Genomic DNA, 19913 nt, shown 5'->3' with positions numbered 1-19913 from the left:
GTAAACTGAAAGAGCTTTTCTGAAGAACAACTTGGTAGTCTATCAAAATTTAAATCCACTTATTTGCCTTTTGACCCAGCAATTTCACTTCCAGAAATGTACATTACACAAGCATTTATATGTGTGCCGAAACATCTAAGGACCTTAATTAAATATGGTTTGTAACTGTGAACATTCACATCCATCAATAGCAGACTGTATAGATCATGATAAAGACATACCACAGAATACCATGTAGCTGCAAAGAATGTACTATGGACATGAATATATGTACTATGTACTAAATGATAGAGAAAAAAAACATTCCCTGAATGCTACTTATAGCATGGTACTGTTCATACAAAAAAATCTACATGGGAATGACTAGAAATATATAAAATTATAGAAAAATGCAAGAAGACTTGAACCAACTTAATGCTTATCTCTAGAGAAGGGAATGGGACTGAAGAAGGGAGAAAAAAAGGAATTTCGCTTTTCCCCGAATGATTTTAAAATTTAGATTTTTTTAAAAATAAAAATGTTTATTTTTATAAAGTGTTCTTCCTTTTTGGGGGGGGGGTACTAAAAAGGGAACACACCAACTTTCTAACAGTGGTTATTTCTAGATGGGAAAAGTTATGAAAAATTTTAATTTTCCCTCTTCACATCATCAGTTTTTCTATAAGAAATTATACTACAAAGAAGTTAAGAAGAATGTCTGAGAACAGGCTATTTGCAAATACAATGACTAGGAGTACTGGGATCCTTTACAAACACAATGTTAGAAAAAAAATGAGTATTGAGCCCAATAAGAGACTAAAGAGTAAATGAAAAGGAAGCACAGGCCCAGGCTATTGCAGATGCTGTCAATGAGAATGGCTGTATTACAGAGATTCTCAATCTTGGCACTATTGACATTCTGGGTTGGACAACTCTTTAATATGGGGGTTGTCTTACTCATTAAAGGATGCTTGGCAGTATCGCTGGCCTTTACACACTAGATGCCAGTAGCAACCTTTCCTCCCCAGTTGTGACAACCAGAAAGGACTCCAGACATTGACAAATGTCCCCTGGAAAGCATTCTTCAAATTCTGAATCTCTGAATCTGCTAGCACTGAAATGCTATGCTTCAAAAATGATGATGATGACAATGACAGATAATAAGTTATAAATTCTTCTGTGTGTCAGCACTTCACAAGCACTGACATTTAATCTTTATAATTCCATGAAGTAGATACTATTACCATTATTATGATTTTTAGGCGAAAACCTCAGGCACAAAAAAGTGAAATAACTTGTCCAGTGTCATGCAGCTAATAAATGGCAGAGTCAGTATTTGACATCAGGCAGTCAGGCTCTAGAGCTCATGCTCTAACTGCCTCTCTAAATACCCACTCTCATTTACCCGTTAGGATTCTGTCCCAAAATTCCCAGGTACTTTCCCAATCTGGTTAACTAGGTTGGACTATTTTTGATATGTGATATTTCACCATATCTTCAACAATAGTAATACTCAACCCTTCTATTCAACAACTATAAGACACGAAGCTAAGCACTTTACATGCATTCAACAACTTTAATCATTAAAAAACTTTATGTAAGATTTACATAGTTTTACAGAAGAGTAAGCAAAAGCTCTGAGAAGTTAAGTAATTTGCAAAAAACAAAAATCTCTACCAAAGAGCAGAGGTATATCTCAACATGAACGGCAAAGCTCATGTCCTTAACTACCATGCTATACTTCCCAGAGTCTGAGCAGGCCAGAGCCCTCTTTGTCCTGGCCCACTTAAGTCTTGATAGTGAGGGCAGGCCCACTGCTTTCACTGCTCTAACACAACAGTTTCAAACGGGAAAAGTAAAGGACACAGCAATTCAAAACCTAAAAGGTAGAAGAGGACGCCTAAACTCAATACTTTGTAATCTTATCAAACAAGTAACCATAATACAAGGCAGAATTTGATCAAGACCATGAATGAAACACCCAAGAGCAATAGAATTTCAGAAAACTGAGAAATCACACCAGCTTGGAAAGGAAGTCACATTTCAATGAGGCTCTGAAAGATGTAGTATCATTTCAGTAAGCATTTTGACTTTCTAGAATATTTGTAGGTAGAAGAAGCTTCTTTTACCATCTTGCAGCAATAGTTATGGGAAAGAAATAGTGAAGGGAATAGTAATAGTAATAGTAATAGTAATAGTAATAGTAATAGTAATAGTAATAGTAATAGTAATAGTAATAGTAATGGAAAAGAAAGCAACAGATTTTAAAGAACCAGATCTTTAAGTCCTTTAAGGATGTCTGACCATGTTGGAATTGAGGCAAGAGGAAAACCTGGTGTTTGAGAGGAGCTGGTGACCACATTGTGGAACTTTTTAATCTTGTTTCTTGCATTCCTTCCCTCATTTTTCCTAGGTTTTGAAATTAGTTTTGTCCAAATTCAAAACCTAACAATCATAATACAAATATATCACTTCAATCAAGACACTTATTTTATTAATTAGCAAAACATCTGACATTTTAAAAAGCACCTCAAATGTTACCTATTATTAAGATATAGGTGTTAATTTTAACTGAGGTAGAGATGAAACAGTGCCAAACTATAGTTCTTACCCAGACTGCATATTAGTGTCACCTAAGGAGCTATTCCTAAATAGACGACTATACCCCACCCTAGACCCAAAGCCCAGAATATTCAGGCAAGTGTTTCCAGGTAAATTTTGAAGAAGCTTCCCAAAATGCTTTTGAAAGGTAGATGAAATTTGAAATTCTAGCCAACAAAAGATGACATAGGGCAGTGTGCCAGATTATACCAATATTTAATGATGGCCACTGAGCAAGGATCCTAATAAAGCAGGCTTCAAAACAATCAGGTAAGCCAGGAGGCAATATCACAAAAAGTAAAGAAGAATTTCAAGAAAACAAATGGTCAACAATGTCAAAAGAGGAGATTACAGAAAAAAATGACTAGTGGACAAACAGCAGGCCTTTTGCTGACCTTTAGTAAAAGCAGTTTTCCATTAAAGAAGAAACCAAATGATGAGAAGTAATGGGTGGGAAATAAAAAATAGAGATTTATTCTTCCTTTACATTTGGCTGTAAAATGAATATATACCACCTGTAAGGTAGATAAAAATATGTTTGCCAAGAGAAAGTGTTGTTCTTTATTTTGCTTTTTAATATGCTTATCTGGTGAAGATTTAGTCTATCAAGAACAGTCTAAGCTACATTATCCACTGATTATTTTCAAGAAGTTCCATACGTATGTGATCTGGGATTTGCTATAAGACTATTTCAATTCCTCCAAATCTATTAGGGTTATCTTTTAACATACAGACTGATGTACATGCTAATCCTAAAATACAAGCTAAACAGGTTCTCTATGACCTGGCTCTGCAATTATCTTTAAACAAGTTTACTTACTCTAATTACAGTAATTGACCACCAGCACTAAGAGCTAAATAACAATTCTGCTATGTTGCTAGTGGGAAACATTCCAACCAGCCACTCAATAACTACCTCATTTGCAAAGCTTTCACTTGCCACACATCCAGTGCTGGGAGGCCCTAAGGAGTATGTTATGTATGACCTTTCTCGCTATCCTCAGAGATAAAAGTACTCTTTATACAGCCCAATCCAAATGGATAACTACATTTTTAAATCCTTAATGTTATAAGAAAAATCTAACTTTTCTTCACTATTAATTATTCAAAAATGATTTACCACAATTTTTGGTAAAATGTATTGCCTGACTTAGGCTAGGGTCTGTAACCTTTCATAAGATGTACATCAAGTTTCTGTAAGTTCTTTTACTAACCTGAAAAGAGCTCAAATTGACAGTTTGGATACTGTGAAGGTTAATTCTAGATGTCAACTTGGTTAGACGAAGGAATGCTGAGAAACCTGGTAAAGCAATCTTTTCAGGTGTGTCCATGAGGGTGTTTCCAGCAGAGATTAGCATGAGAGTCTGAGTGGCCTGGGTGTGAAAGACCCACCCTCAGTGTGGGTGGGAACCATCCAATCCGCTGGGGGTCCAGAGAGAACAAAAGACAGAGGAAAGAGGTGAAGCCCTCTCTCAATCCACTGGAGCTGGGATACAGTCTTCGCTCCTGTCCATGGACATCAGAGCTCGAGACTCTTCAGCTTTTGGGTTCCAAAACTTACACCAAGGACACCATCAGCTTCCCTGGTTTTGGTTTCCTGAGGCCTTCGGACTTGGACTGAGCCATGCTACCGGCATCCAGTTTACAGACGGCCTATCACGGGACTTTTCTTCATAGTCATCTGAGCTAATTCCCCTAATAAATCCCTCTCGTATAATTATAAATAACCTATTGATTCTGTCTCTCTGGAGTACCATCACTAATACAGATACTGTTTAAAGCTCTTCCCTCAATGTTCCTCTAAATTCTTTCCATTATTACCTGAAATTCTAATTGATCATAATAAATATTTCCCCTTAAAAATCAAGTATTCTGTGATGACTATTAAACTTTCATATCTTGGAAAAAATAAGACTTTCCCTCTAAGTTGTAGCCAGCACTCACTAGGAAATAAGAGCTTTAGTTTGGATGGAAATAGGGCTAGTTTTGGATTATCTGAATCAGCGAAAGTAGAAATTTTGGGAAAATAGAGTGAAGGACTCCATGAAGGCCGAGGGCACCTTAAGTCCACTGGGCACAGTAGGAACACTTGGGGGTAAGTAAAGGATAATGTCAGGAAAGGAGATGGGGGAATACTAAAATGATTTTACTTGGATATCTGGTGGACAGAAGAAGGGAAGCAAGGTGTTGACATATTCTTGAGCAGAGAGCATGTTCTACAATAGTGGTGCTAATGAGTGGCTTTCAAAGCATAAGTGGGCAGTCTCTAATTGTCTTTGTCTAAACAAAGATGGCCCATAGATTCTTTCAATTTTTACACTCTATAAATTTCATATACCAAAATGTATCTCTTTATGACCACTGGAGGGTTGTGAGAATCACAACAGTGTTCATGTGAATCTGTATCATAGATACTTCTTTTTTTTTTTTTTTTTTTTATCATTTTATTTTATTATTTTTTTTTTTTGTCGTTTTTTCGTGACCGGCAGTGAGTGCACCGGTCAGTCCTATATAGGATCCGAACCCGCGGCGGGAGCGTCGCTGCGCTCCCAGCGCAGCACTCTACCAAGTGCGCCACGGGCTCAGCCCATAGTTACTTCTTATAAAATACATGAGTATGCATAATTGTAACATTCACAATAAATAAAACAATAGAATTGTTGTTAGCAGTGTGAATACACTTAATAAAAAGCTAGACAAAAAAATCTCAAATCAAAAATCAAAGGCATGTAAATTAAAATGTGAAAACGTTTTCCTACTACCAAATTAGCAACGTCATTTTACTTTATTTGGCCTTTAAGAGGCCAAATATTGGCAAGGACAAGATAAACAAGAGCATTCACACACTTATGGGAAATATACTAGTTGGTATGACATTTTCAAATCACTTCCTTTAGCATGTCATCTACCTCTTGGAATCAAACACATAGAGAAAAACACTGCAATAATATTTTCAACAATAAAAAAGTGTGTGTGAGAGTTGGGGAACTTTTCAGGTCCAACAATGGGAGATAGGCTAATTCATTATGATACACTCACGAAATTATTATTCAGCCATTGAAAATTAACTTTTAAAAACCTCTTTGACATGGGAAATGCTTGCCATAGCATTTGGTGAAGAAAGTATATAAAAATGAATATGGCATTACTGCTATGCATAAGACAAACAGAAAATACACCAAAATTTAATGGTCATCGCCTCTCTTTAAAACGCTATTTACTTTTCCCTATTACTTTCCTAAAAGAAAAACATTTTTTAATAAGCAGTCTTTTTTAGAGAAAGAATAATTTTAAACCATATATCTTAACATCTTTGTTATATCAAAAAACTTGAGTTATCCAAAAAAACTGTATTTCAAACAATGATTTAATTCCTTTCTCTGAATATTTAAGTATACTGAGAGTAGTACTCCTTAAACTTTAGAAAAGGGAATAAGGAGTGGCTCCTGTCAAAATGCAGATTCCCACATCTCCAGGAATGTATACCTGGCATAGGTAACCCAGATGATTTTGATTAAAGGGGCCAGATAAACACTGTCATACAATAATCAAAATGTAGCTCATTTCACTTCTTTGCTTGCTCGGCCTTTTTAGATGACAAAAATTTTATGAAGTTTGTTCCTAAGACCAAAATTCTCTATATAGTAATGGCCTGAACCAAGAAAAACAACTGTTACCTTCTGAATGACTTTAAATCTAATTTTATTAAAACACTATTCAACAACAAAAGCAAACACCAACACATATAAAATAGGCTCAAAATTAAAATCTTACTGTCAACTTTTAATAAAAACAGTCTCTAAGGTTCTTTATATCACTGACATTGAATATCTGACATAGTCAAGGGAAAACAAGATACACCAAAGGTTTGCAAGGAACAGCATTAATATTTAGCAATTATAAAATAAGCATACCCTTAAGACTAATTTACTGATATCATATAAGTAACTTGAGAAAAATACTTATCTGCACGGCATGTGCAGGTAAAAAAAAAAATCATATTTTGTTTGTAAGAACCTTTCAAATTGCTAAATCTGAGGGAATTTCACTCTTTTTTTATGGCACAGTAGTATTCCATGGTGTATATATACCACAGTTTCCTTATCCAATCATCCATCGATGGACATTTAGGTTGGTTTCATACCTTGGCTATTGTAAACAGAGCTGCAATGAACATGGGAGTGCAGGTATCCTTTCCACATGATGATTTCCATTCCTCTGGGTATATACCCAGAAGTGGGACTGATGGATCATATGGAAGATCTATCTGTAGTTGTCTGAGAAAACTCCATACTGTTTTCCATAGTGGTTGTACTAATTTACAGTTCCACCAACAGTGCAGGAGCATTCCCTTCTCTCCACATCCTTGCCAGCATTTGTTATTCACCCTCTTTTTGAGTATAGCCAGTCTAACTGGGGTGAGGTGGTATCTCAATGTGGTTTTAATTTGCATTTCCCTGATGACTAATGATGTTGAGCATTTTTTCATGTACCTGTTGGCCATTTGTATGTCTTCCTTTGAAAAATGTCTATTGAGTTCCTTTGCACATTTTTAAGATGGGTTATTTGTTTTTTTGTTGTGTAACTGCTTGAATTCCTTGTAGATTATGGATATTAATCCCTTGTTGGATGCATAGTTAGCTTGGAGGAACTTATGTTGAGTGAAATAAACAAAGCACAGACAGATAAATACTGCATGTACTCACTCATAAGTGAGAGCTAAGAGAGAAAGGAAGGAAAGAAAGACCACAATGGTGTGCTGGACTTGCAGAGGGAGAGAGAACATACCTAGAGATACAAAGTGGAGTGGGGGAAAAGGGGAGGAGGAGGGAGTTTGGGGATAATCGGGTGAGGGACGTGGGGCACAATCGCAATTTGTGGTAATGGGCATGCTGCCAGTATGGATCTGGCCTTTACATCTAGGGCACGAGGGGGGACAATCAGCTCTGTATCTCATGAATATTCATAACCAATTTTAAAAAAAAGAAAAATTGCTAAATCTTACTGTCACCAGAAAAGATTCTTGCCTAGCAATCTATACTGAATTGCAAAGAGCACACTACATGTTTGCCCTGGATGTTTACAATCAAAGGAGTTAAACAAGAACAGATGTCCAAAAGAAGGATTAATCAAACATTTAGCCTGTTAGTTGCTACATCATTCTCCTCCATCCCTGATCTCTTTTCTTCATTCCCGGTTTTGAATCTTAAAAGTGAGTCATGAAAATTCACTAGTAAAAATATGCTTAAAATTAACATTTACACAATTTACAGATTTACTAGGTCCATTCTGTATACAGTGTATACACTAGGTACATTCCTATACACAATTATCTCAAGCTCTCTGAGAGGGAGGGGTGGTCACACACAGCACACTGCATTACTGTGCAAAGGCCTCCACTCCAACACCATCCCACAGCCCCAGGATTTTAAGGAATTCTACCATGGCTGCTTTATTACTTTATTTAATCACAGCACAGTGCCTGGCTATGAAGACTGTTGTGATATGGAAACTGAGATTCAAAGTGATCGTCCAAGGTCACACAGCTCATTTGTGGCTGAAATTGACGTTTTAAACTACGCTAAGCACCACCTTCTTTTTAACGTAACAGCTACTGTACTAATTAGGTATTATAAGGTAGATTTAATGTTAGTTTAAAAACAGAAGGCTGATTTTCATGGTGTGACAAGAACAGAAATCAAGTATATGAGTATAATGAGCTCTTTCACAAAATTGCCAAAATAAATTGTAAATTTCAAATTAAAACACAATAGTGAATTACTGGTTTCAGGATTCTAATTTATCCCATCAGACCAATGAGTTGTTACTATACTAAATCCAAATAATAACTCTCCTGAGTGTTTACATGCAGTTTAAATATATACTATTATAGAATTTAAGTTGTAACTAGCAGTGTGTGCTTCTCTGGAAATTTCTTTGAGGGTAGAAGTGGTCATTTTCATTTTTATATCATAAACTTGGTCCATAATTCCTAGCACTTTACTGCTAATTAGAGTTTGTTGATTTTAATTAGATAGACTTTGGGACAGAAATAAGAAGTCCACATAGTCTATCAGTATTAAATTTAAAAAGAACAAGGTACTGAATGAAAAGAAAGGTGCTAGAACTTTAAAGAGAAGGTCATGAAGGTAGCACATGTTAACACAACTTCTTTATTCACACAGGAGATTCTGCTGTCTTCCTGTTGACAAGGAAGGGGGATCTTTCTTGATCCTTAATGTGCAATTCTGAAATCTTCCCTAGGCTGGGGCATGGAGGTCAAATACTACTGTGGGTCAAGAGGGTCCAGCGTTTTCCTAGGTGGTTATATCATGTATCTTTGAAATATAGTTTTAAAAATGAGATGATAATACTACCTCTTCCTTCCTAGCTACTATGACTACAGACGGTCCAGCACCAAAGGAGGTTAGAATTTCAAGGAGGGTAGAGAGGACTACTTAACCACTTTTAAAAAAATAAACATAGATTCCTGCCTCACAACTTATATCCAAAAAATCCATATGGATTTGAGATTTCACAATAAAAAAATTAAGCCTTTAGTCCATATGCTTAAATTGCTTAAATAAAGTGAAATCCCTAATAACCTTGACTCAAGGGAGAGGGCATCAAGGACAAAAGCCATGGGCCGAGCCTGTGGCGCACTTGGGAGAGTGCAGCGCTGGGAGCGCAGCAATGCTCCCGCCGCAGGTTCGGATCCTATATAGGAATGGCCAGTGTACTCACTGCCGGTCACGAAAAAGACGAAAAAAAAAAAAAGGACAAAAGCCATAAAAAAGACAGAATGGACAATACAAAAATCAAGCTAAAACGAAACACAACACAAAAAATTTTGGAAAAAAATGTCAATGCCTAACAAAATAATGATGATGATGTACCTACATATCATCAAGAAAAAAAAAAAGTTTTAAAAAATTGACTGGAATATACACCATTTACAAAAGAAGCAATACTAAAGATAAGCATGAAAAAAAAAGGTTAACCAGCAACAATAACATACAGATAAAGACAAGATCCTATGGCATTATGCATTAAATTAGCAAAGGGAGACTATAATATCTAATTTTGGCAGCAAGCAGAGAAAGGGATGCTGTCCATACTTGGTGAATATGCAAAATGGTACACAACCCATTTTAGGGCAGTTTGGTATTAAAACAGTGCATAAATCTTAAAAAGCACAGCAATTCAAACTTCCAAAGCTTTATCCTAAGGAAATAATTTAAAATCTAAGCAAAGATATAACTATAGCCATGTTATTATGTATCACTATTAGCTAACAATTGTAACTATCCTGACATTATGGCAAATTATGGTATATCCAACCTCTGCAAGCCGTTAAAAACTATAATTCAACCAATAACTAGGTTATCAAAGAACTTATGACATCGCAAGATAATCACAATTTATTGCTAAACTTAAAAAGGCAATCAAAGAACATGACAGATACACACAAACAAAATTACTACATTTCTATACCTAAGAGTTATCATTGGGTGACAAATGGTAATATTTATTTTCAATTTGCTTTTCTGCACTTCCTAATTTCTGCAATAACACATGTTAACTTTATACAAAAGCACTTTTAAAATAATGCAGATTGGGGCTGGCCAGATAGCTCAGTTGGTTAGAACATGGTGTTACAACACCAAGGTCAAGGATTTAGATCCACGTACTGGCCAGCTGCCAAAAAAATAAGTAAATAAATAAATAATAAAAATATGCAGATGAAACACCTGGAAGGAATGCACAAAAGTGGATATGTGGAATTATGTAATTTTTTTTTCTTCTAAACTTTCTCTTTGGCTAGATTACTACTTTAAAAAAAAATGAGACAATATTCACCATGTTAAAGTGTACAATTCAGTGGTTTTTAGTATATTCACAATGCTGTGTAATCATCATTGGTTAAATTACTTCTATTATTAAAAGTAAAATAAAAATACATAAGCTCAAAGAAGAAAGTTTAAAAACATTACTCAAAGTATTTCAAGTAAACATTCTATCTTAAAAATATCACTAAATGCCCAATAGCCCAGATACAAAATGAGCCAATATTACCTTTCAATTTTTTCAAGTAACTCAGGATACTATTACATCAATCCAAACACCAACAAGGTGGTGGGGGAAAAACAACAACTCTGACAGTCATTGTATATCCTATCGCTGATTAAATACCTCCTAAACTTTTTCTAATAAGGCATAAACAAGTTTATTATGATAAACTTGAATCTCCAAAATGGCTAAACCAACATGTTCTAAGCCCTCTCCTACTGAAAAAAAACCAGAAAAGCCAATCTGCTACTAAAGACACTGACATTTGGTATAGGTCAAATACATTATGACATATCATTAAATATAAAAAAGCCTCTACCACAAAAATTTTGCAAATCACAAGATTTACAGAAATGATTTAAACTTTGGATTTTATCTTCAAAGAATGCAAAATAATAAGTTTAATACCACCTATTTTTCAAAATATTTCAGTCTTCTGAGGTCCATCTCCTTGAATGATTCTAGTAAAATCAGAATTTTATAATTAGTATTTTATTTTCCATTATAGTCAAATCTAACTAGGGAGCAGACAAGTTCCAACCCAAATAGGTAATAAATAGGTAATAAATGGTTTTGAGAGGACTACTTAAACAATTTTTTAAAAAATAAACAAGATTCCTACCTCACAAAATCCATATGGATTTAAGCCAAACCATATATTATAGTCAAGTTCCAAGCCAAACACGTTTGCCACCATCACTGAATAGAGACCAAGTGTCTTCATTATTTGATATGCCTGACATTGGGTTTTAAAGTATAATTTAAATAAAGAGTTAAAATCAAGAATCCCAATTTCCTCATCATGGTGGCAATCAAGGTCTCCAAAATCCGAGCAAATCTACCTTTCCAGACTTATTTCCAACTGTAAAGTCACACCTTAGGGATCAGATATTAAAGTCAATGTGCAATGAAAATTAATCTTGATAATTCCCTATACTACTCATAAGGCACAGTTACATAAAAACTAACAAACTGTTTTCCTCCTGCACTAAAACAGGTAAGTGCTTCTTTGAGCACATTAAAAAGTGACTGATTTACATATGTGTCATACTGTCACCATACTAACATTCAGCAAGGTGAGATGCTCACACTATATGAAAGTATGTGGAAACTGAAAATGATTAGGGGAATAGCAAATCTACCTCACCCACTTCATGCCCACTCTAGGCCAGACACTCATTTCAGTGGAATGGCAGAAAAATATCCCTCATACTATTTGAGTTCTCTAGTTCTCATTCTCAGTTATTCACTCTCTCTCTCTCTCTTTTTTTTTTTTAGGGAAAACAGAACATCTAGTTGAAGTCATGTATGCATGCTAACTGAACTCTGCACTATAACCAGTATCCTCAAATGAGCCTCTGCATGGTGGACTGAGAAGCAGACTAGGTTTGGTCCTGGGTTTAGCCATCTGCTAGCAATGTGACCTAATCTCTCTATGCCTCAGTTTCTTCATCTCTAAAATGGGATAGCAATACCTACTTCATAAGGTTGTTGTAAGGATTATATGAGTTAATATCCACAAAGTACAGGTACATACATTATGTAAGTGTTGAGTTGACTTATTTTCCTAGTAATCTCTAATCCAAATATATTCTTTAAAAATCTGCCCTTGGGCCGAGCCCGTGGAGCACTCGGGAGAGTGCGGCTCTGGGAGCACGGCAACGCTCCTGCTGCGGGTTCGGATCCTATGTAGGAATGGCCAGTGCACTCACTGGCTGAGTGCCGGTCACGGAAAAAAAAAAAAAAAATCTGCCCTAATATCTCCTCCTCAAAATAAGGCAATTAATAATCTCCAACCAAGGTCAAGCTTTCTTATACACTTAAACTTCTATGACTCTTAATTTCTGTATGATTATACTGGCTTGTATTTATTTCCAGGGAATGTTACTTTTTATGTGTTGTTTATGTTGTCACATAAACTATAAATTTATAAATATACATTTTAATTACTATTAAAAGAGAAAATATGGCAATACATACCATACCTCTTTCATACATAAAAGTCACTTAAGTAAGTACTCAATAAATATTGCTTATGAGGCAAGGTCATTGAATAAAGGTTTTCCAATGAAGCACAAAGAATTTCATAAAGAAAACACTGTTATAGATTCTTAGTTTGTATCAATGTTGGTTGGTTTTAGCTTTCTATGATCTGAAAACAATGCTGCTAGATTCAGCCTAAAGTCTGAAAAACAGATTAACATATTAGACACTTACTGATAAGGTGACTACGTGGTGTTAGGTACTATCCCTAAGTAGATGAAAAGATTTAGTCCCTGCACTCAACCAATCTATAAATATAACTAATTAAACAATGTTCAAAGTGCAGTGGGAAAACAGAGTAAGGGTATTAACACCTATTTTCCTTTATCCTCTGTTGAGGTCTTATCATGTAAGAAGAGAAAAAACAAAAGCAGTATTTCACAAAAGTATTGATCAGAAAAGCTAATAAATAAGATACATATAGAGACTGCATAATTCCTCTAAATATGATGACTTCTAGATCTTTTTCATCTGGAAAAACACCACAAGGATTTGAAACCAACTATCTGGCCTTGATCACCAGACATTATTCTACTAAGTTATATGTTTAAGAAGTTATTCTTTAAACTAAAATTCTAATATCAAAAGAAAAATTTTTAATTGTTATAGTTCTCCTAATTGACCTAGGTTTTCTTGCAATTTAAAAAATGATCTTATATTTGTATACAGTCTATCATTTAAGATTACTAATATTACATATGTAAAGGTAAGTTGTAGTGTTTGTTCATATAATGATGATCTTACCAAACTACAGAAGGAAAAATACACTCTGCATTATTTCATCCATCTGTATAGGCCCACCTCTGCTCCACAACAGCAATTTGTCAGCTAGGTATACTACACTTCTACTCAACCAGAGACAAGCAAGTTAACCAACTCTACCGAGTATCAAATTTGCAAACTTTGTACCATGTATTAACTATGTCAACTACTACAACGCATGCAACTTCCAAACACCCACAAACTAACCAACAGGTAAAATATTCTGGTCTATAGATAACATATCCTTCCTCTCAATGAAGAAGTATTCCACAGTTAACTCAATCAACCTAATTTAACACCAAAATAAAGATACCAGATATTGGAATATAATTAACAAAATTTAATGTATACTACCGAAGAAGCCCATCAACAACTGAATTTTCTTTGTCAAGGATAGTTAAGCCACTATTCTGCCTTTCACTTTCTTAGCACAAATAATAGAGAAATATAACAAAGTTGCATCATATGCATGATTCAGATTCTAAAGTCAGCCTGTATGAGATGAAATTATACAGTCATTTAAGAATAAGACTGTCATTGAAGATTACTAATTTTACATATGGTAAAGGTACAGTATAGTATGTTTCTTCATATATAATGATGATGTTACCAGCCTATAGTCAAAATAATCTTTAATAAAATCTTCAAATGAACCATAGGCAAGGTAAGGTGCAAACAGGATAAAACACAAAAGAAAAATGAGACTGAATTGAGAACACAGCAAGTCTCCCTCTACTCACTTCAGGGCTCATCCACAATGAATGGAATTCCAAGGGTAATCATTCGCATTATTATGATCCTCTACACCACCTTTCTTATTAAAACTCAGAGCACATATTTGTTTAAGTTAAATGCCACAGAACAAAATTATCCTGGAGTAATAAGTAACCACCAGATGCTTTTTTTTGTAGCACTATCAGTCGAAGTGAATTCTAGTGTTCTACTTCACAACTATCACCCACTGCTTCTCAATTTTTTTCAGTTTTCACCTTTAAAAAAAAGATGCAAGAGGATATATAAATCTCATTATGCCACCAAGTTAAATTCAAAAATGTATTCACATAAGTGAAAATAAGATATGATCACTGCAGTTATTTGGGCTACTATTTTCTCAAATTTATTCAGTTGATTAACAGTTTAAACCTTACACCAAAATTCCATTTTAGTGAGAAATCATATCTTACCTACTACCATAAGTGTGAATTCAAACCCTCTCTTCACCGATTTTCTGTATACTTGATTTGGGAGATTGGCAAATCCCACATAGCCTTCAAGGTTCTTCTGTTGCTGAGAAAAGCAAAAAGACCCCAGTTATTCATGTATCAACAGTACAATTCTGTCACACATTTCAAATTCCCTTCATTAACCCATTTTTGAAAATTACACAAACTATTATTCCTAGCAAATCAAACTGCTTTTACAAGGTTACTAATAAAAGGATTAATTAACAGCAGAATGAACTGAACATGAGTTGACTGACAGTACAATGGTTAATTATAAAAGCCCAAGCAAATAAAATAAAAATTAAAGAGACCTGCCTCAGAACAACAATTTCAACTGAGTTAGGAACAGTAAGATTCTGACCAACCAACTAAAACAACAAAATAACAAAGGATTTTTCACAATAAAAAAAATCCCCTTGAAATTATATTAAGAACCCTTTTTAACTTATCCCCTTTACTCACACTGACTTACTACCACAGGTATAAGTTTCTTGAAATTTGTCTTCATATTCATGAAATGAAATCAAAATATTAATTTTAAAGTAATTTTTCATAAATTCTTGAAGACTCTTATGATTAATGTCAATCAGCAAATAATACCTTTCAAGCTGTTATGCCAGGTCCAATTATGCCAATTTAAGTTTTCAAATGATTCTGCTGCTTCCATCTTCAGGGAAATCAGATTTATCCAAGTTTTAAAGTATATTATAATTCTGCTTTCTATACAGTTTTTGATTCTTTGATGATCTTGACAATAGTTTCATGAGTAATTCAAAGAAATCTACTTCTAAATTGGTGTAGTAAATAAGTCTGATTTTTAACTTACCCAATTGTGAGAAATACTGTCCATAGTTCAGACCATCTGAGAGAGTAGAATCTTACTGGTTAATTTTACTTTAGAGATAGGTCTTATTCATCATTAAAATACAATGGCAAAATGTTCCTAAGAGGTATACATTTCTCTTAAAAGCTTTTGCCACATTTAAATTCTCGTTTTTAAAAAACTCATGAGATGAAAGCATCAATTCAACACATTTGGATTTAAAAAAGAACAGAGGTCTTCCCTAGTATCACAGATGTAAGCTAAATATTCCATCCATAATCTCCCTTTTTTAAATCATATAAACTAATTTTTAAGCCAAATGCTGATAAGCTAAGTTAGCCAATTAAGTTCAAAAGCTAATTTTAAACATAATAATTGGGAGACGGATCAGATGCAGTAAAGTCAAATATTTGGAAGCTTTCTACAAATAGAGCTATAAATATGTATTAAATTTAAGGTTTCCTTGGTTCATATTTCATCTAACTGTAAGTTAAATTTAAGTTAACTTAGACTGAAAAAAGGCTTTGTAAAAATTATGCAGTATACTCACAGCTACTTTGTAAAGAACACATTTCCATCATTCCAGTGTTCCAGATTCCAACAGAACAAATCCACAGAGGAATAGTAAATGAGGAATTCCAAGAATTGTAATGATATATTCAGTCAAAACAGTAGAGGCAAATCCGTTGAAACACAGCAAAAGACAGAGGAAAAAATGAAAATTACTTACATGTAACTCAACAAATTAGAAGTAAATTACAAATAAATTGAGGGCAGACCTTTTTCTACACATGACAAAGTAATTTTTGCGGGCTTTAAGACCCAGGGAGTTGAAATCTATTTTCAGCAGCTCTCCAGGAGCTGAAATATAGAACAAAAGACCTCCTATCGTTTTATAAAGATATAAGGATTATAAAGATATAATATATAATATACATTACATCCTGTACCTGAAATCTTACAGAAAATGGCAGAAAAGATGTAAAAGTATAAAGCTTCAGGAAAAGTATACAGGAACCAAGTTTTAAATTCTAAGAGGGAAAAAAATGTAATTTCATATAATTTTGCTTTGTTATTTAGTGGATTAAGACAGCCCAGATCAGATAAATGCGAATATTTTAACTAAAATCTTTTTATACAATGCTGTATCAAGTTCTATGAATTAAAGTGAAGAAGTTCAGAATTGGAAGAAATGTAGACTTGTATATTAGGAAAAGGAAGGAAGCTAAAAAGGGTAAGTAGTAACATATGGAAAGATGAGGTAACTATGAACTGTGAAAACTGAAAGGCAACTAATAAGCATAGAGAAAACAGACAGTCCTAAAAATGCACATCTTTATAATGATACAAATATATGAGTTAAATCACAATCTACTTCAAACAATTTGAGGCAGTTAAGGCATCATTGTGGTTTTGTAGTTAAAGTAATTAAATTTAATAAATGAAAATCCAATTTTGAAGTCAATTAATTACAAAATTACTTTTCCTGTGACAAAACCCTCCAACTAGTTCCCATTTCCCTCAAAAGTAAAAGCTGAAGTCCTAATACTGGCCTACAGTGGTTCTCAATCTTAGCTGCATCTTAGAATCACCTGGGAAGCTTTTATAAAATCCCAATGCCCTGGTTGCACCCCAAGACCAATTAAATCAATCTCTGGCAGTAGAACCCATCCATCAGTATTTTTTAAAGCTCCTCGGATAGTTCCAATCTGCAGCCAAAACTGAGAACCACTAGCTAACAAGGCCTTGCAAGATCTGGCCCTACTGTTACCTATTCCCCAAACACACCAGGCATGCTTTCACTTCATTTTTGCACTTGTTGCTTTCCCTGCCTGGAACAAATGATGATGATGAAGATGATGACGATGACGATGATGACAATGATGATGACCCAAATGTCACCTTCACAGAGAGGCCTGCCCTGACCATCCTATTTAAAATTACAACTGCACTCCTCACCCCAACACTTGGCTGCTTCCTTTATGTTTCTCCTTAGCACTTAACCATCATCTAATATACATTTTACTCATCTTGTTTATTGTAATCTCCACCCCACGCTGCCCTCAACTAAAATACAAACTTCATTAAGGCAGAAATTAAGTGAATTACATAAATTGTGGCATCAAAAAAGAAGCCATGTGGGAGAGTTGAACAAGTTTCAGAGAATATGAAGGTTGTACCTTCAAGGAACCCACCAGACAAAAGACATTAACAAAAACGCCCCAGGGACTGCCCCTGTGTCTTATTCATTGCTTTATTCTCAGCAACTAGAACAGTCTTTGGCACACAGTAGTATTTTAGGATTGAATTAAGAAAAGGGACAAAAGCACTCCAGGTAAGGGGGTGGGCCCTAAAGTGGGGATGAACTTGGTACTTTCAGCAACAAAAAGAAGGTATGTCAACAATAATGAAGTGGAATTGTGGACAAGGGGATGAGTGATAGGAACAAGGCCAGGGAGGCAAGCAGGGGCTAGATCATGTGGGACTCAGCCTAAGCAGAAAGTTTGGACATTATTTTAGGCATGATGGGAAGCCACAGAGGGTTTTTCATAGGCAAGTGACCTGATTAGTGTTTTAAAGATAGCTCTCACTGCTGAGTGAGGGAGTAGAAACTAGTAAGGAGCCTACTACAATAGTCCGAAAAAGAAAGAGTATATTGTACTAAGATGGTATGGAGGCAATGAGAGAGAAGGATTCAGAGTATGTTTTGAAGGTAGAGTTGACAGGATATTGCTGATGGATCTGATGTGACAGGTGAAGAAAACAGAAACCAAAAATAACTCCTAGGTTTTTGGCTTGAACAACTCAATGGCTGGTGATACTTCTTAGGGAAATAGAGAGCAATGTGGGTGGAAAAGATTGAGTGGTGAGGGCCAAAACAGTCAAAACCAAAAACAGTTTTGAATACATAAGCTTGAATGCCTATTATGTATTTATATAAGAAGGATAAACCAGTTTCTGAGTTCAGAAACTCCAGGGTTGATTGGTGCTGAAAATATAGACTGAGGAATCATCTGCGTATAGATTTTATTGGGAGGGGATTTGATTCCCAAAGAGAGACTTTAGATTAAAAAAAAAAAGAAGAAGAGGATCCAGACAGAGTCCTGGAGCAGTCTTAGCAACATAGTGAGGAAGAGGAGTGACCAGTTGATTTCGAGTAGACAATTCTTTGCACATAATTATTGCAACACTTTAAATGATTTTAAAAATTGAATTATTTTAATTTTTAAATATTTTACTTGTCAGTTCCCCCATATGACTGATTTCCCAGAGGGAGAGAAACATGTCATCTTCATCTCCACATTCCTAACAAAGTGCTAATATGCAGCTTCCAAAAAAGGTGAACGACTACACTCAAAGGAAAATTTCTTCTAAGGAAGAAACTTTGTCCAAAAATGAAAGGCAGATTGGTTTGGCTACTTCTTCAAAACAAATTATCCCAGAATTCATATAAAAGTGCCCCATCAAATAAAAAAAAAAAAAAACCTGAAAATACTTGGTACCAAAATACTATTTAGAGAATATACTAATACTATAACATTGGCTGAATAAAATATACAGACTCTTCAAGTCTCATAAGAATCTCTCCTTATCCCAAATTCTAAAATCAACCACAGCCTGTAATTCAGAAGATTTAACCACCCACTGATTCCTTTTCTGCACAAATAAAATCTTCAGAGTGCCAGTGTGAAATATAAACCCTGGATAAGGAAACATTTATAGATGTGGGTAATACAATTGTGGCATTTATAAGTATGTGAATATAAATAAAAACATATTTGCCCAGGCTACTACCAAAATACCCTTAGGTCTTGAAAGTATTCCTTGATTTCAAATATAAGTTATGTAAGAAGAAACATTTATCAAGTCATCTTTTCTAAAAGCTCATATTTTAAAAATCCTTTAATTAAAATGTCAAATATTCTATGTCAAATTCACATTTAAGAAAACTCAAACTATAATAACTGTTGCATGAAGGAAAAATCGACTTAAATACAATATCCAGTAACTTCAGTGTTGAACTTCTCTAGCCTTATTTCTAGATATCAAATCAAATATATTTGAAGAACAAGATACTCCAAACAGGGTCTATAGATTATTGAAACTTTTTAAGAATTCTTTATGTTCCTCTTGCTACTTTTTCTTGTTCTAAAGAATAAAGTTACCCAAATCTTGATATCTAAAATCCCATTATCATTTTTAAAGCTTTGAATATTAGTATTTGCTGTAACAAATTTTCCAATAAAGGAAAGTAGCAACTTATTTTGAAAACTGATAAATATGCTTTTTGGTAGCAACAAAAAACTGAGTGTGGCTGTAACAGAATGGAAGCCTAATAAAAACCAGAATTTGAGAAAAATTAAAACATGGTCCTGGAAGGATCTGCTACAAACCTTCAACTCTTCCCTATC

The 19913-nt window shown here is 34.6% G+C and overlaps 1 protein-coding gene across 2 annotated transcripts in view; it reads right to left on the bottom strand.

Moving 5' to 3' along the window:
• SEPTIN7 (septin 7) overlaps positions 1-16097 on the bottom strand; it is a 64497-nt gene extending 48400 nt beyond the window's left edge. The window contains exons 1-2 of one of the 2 annotated variants that reach the window (XM_063115472.1): positions 16052-16097; positions 14640-14742 (exon numbers count right to left, since the gene is read on the bottom strand). In XM_063115472.1, coding sequence (XP_062971542.1) covers positions 14640-14649 — 10 coding nt within the window. In that variant the 5' untranslated portion in view covers positions 14650-14742; positions 16052-16097. Of the gene's footprint in view, positions 1-14639; positions 14743-15504; positions 15541-16051 lie in introns of those variants that run through there. The other variant, XM_063115471.1, reaches the window with a different exon arrangement.
• Positions 16098-19913: the final 3816 nt, after the last annotated feature.

This window comes from Cynocephalus volans, chromosome 11 (assembly GCF_027409185.1).
Source record: "Cynocephalus volans isolate mCynVol1 chromosome 11, mCynVol1.pri, whole genome shotgun sequence".
Lineage (NCBI taxonomy): Eukaryota > Metazoa > Chordata > Mammalia > Dermoptera > Cynocephalidae > Cynocephalus > Cynocephalus volans.
The sequence above is the reverse complement of the archived record's forward strand: the minus strand, read 5'-3'. Positions and strand labels throughout refer to the sequence as shown.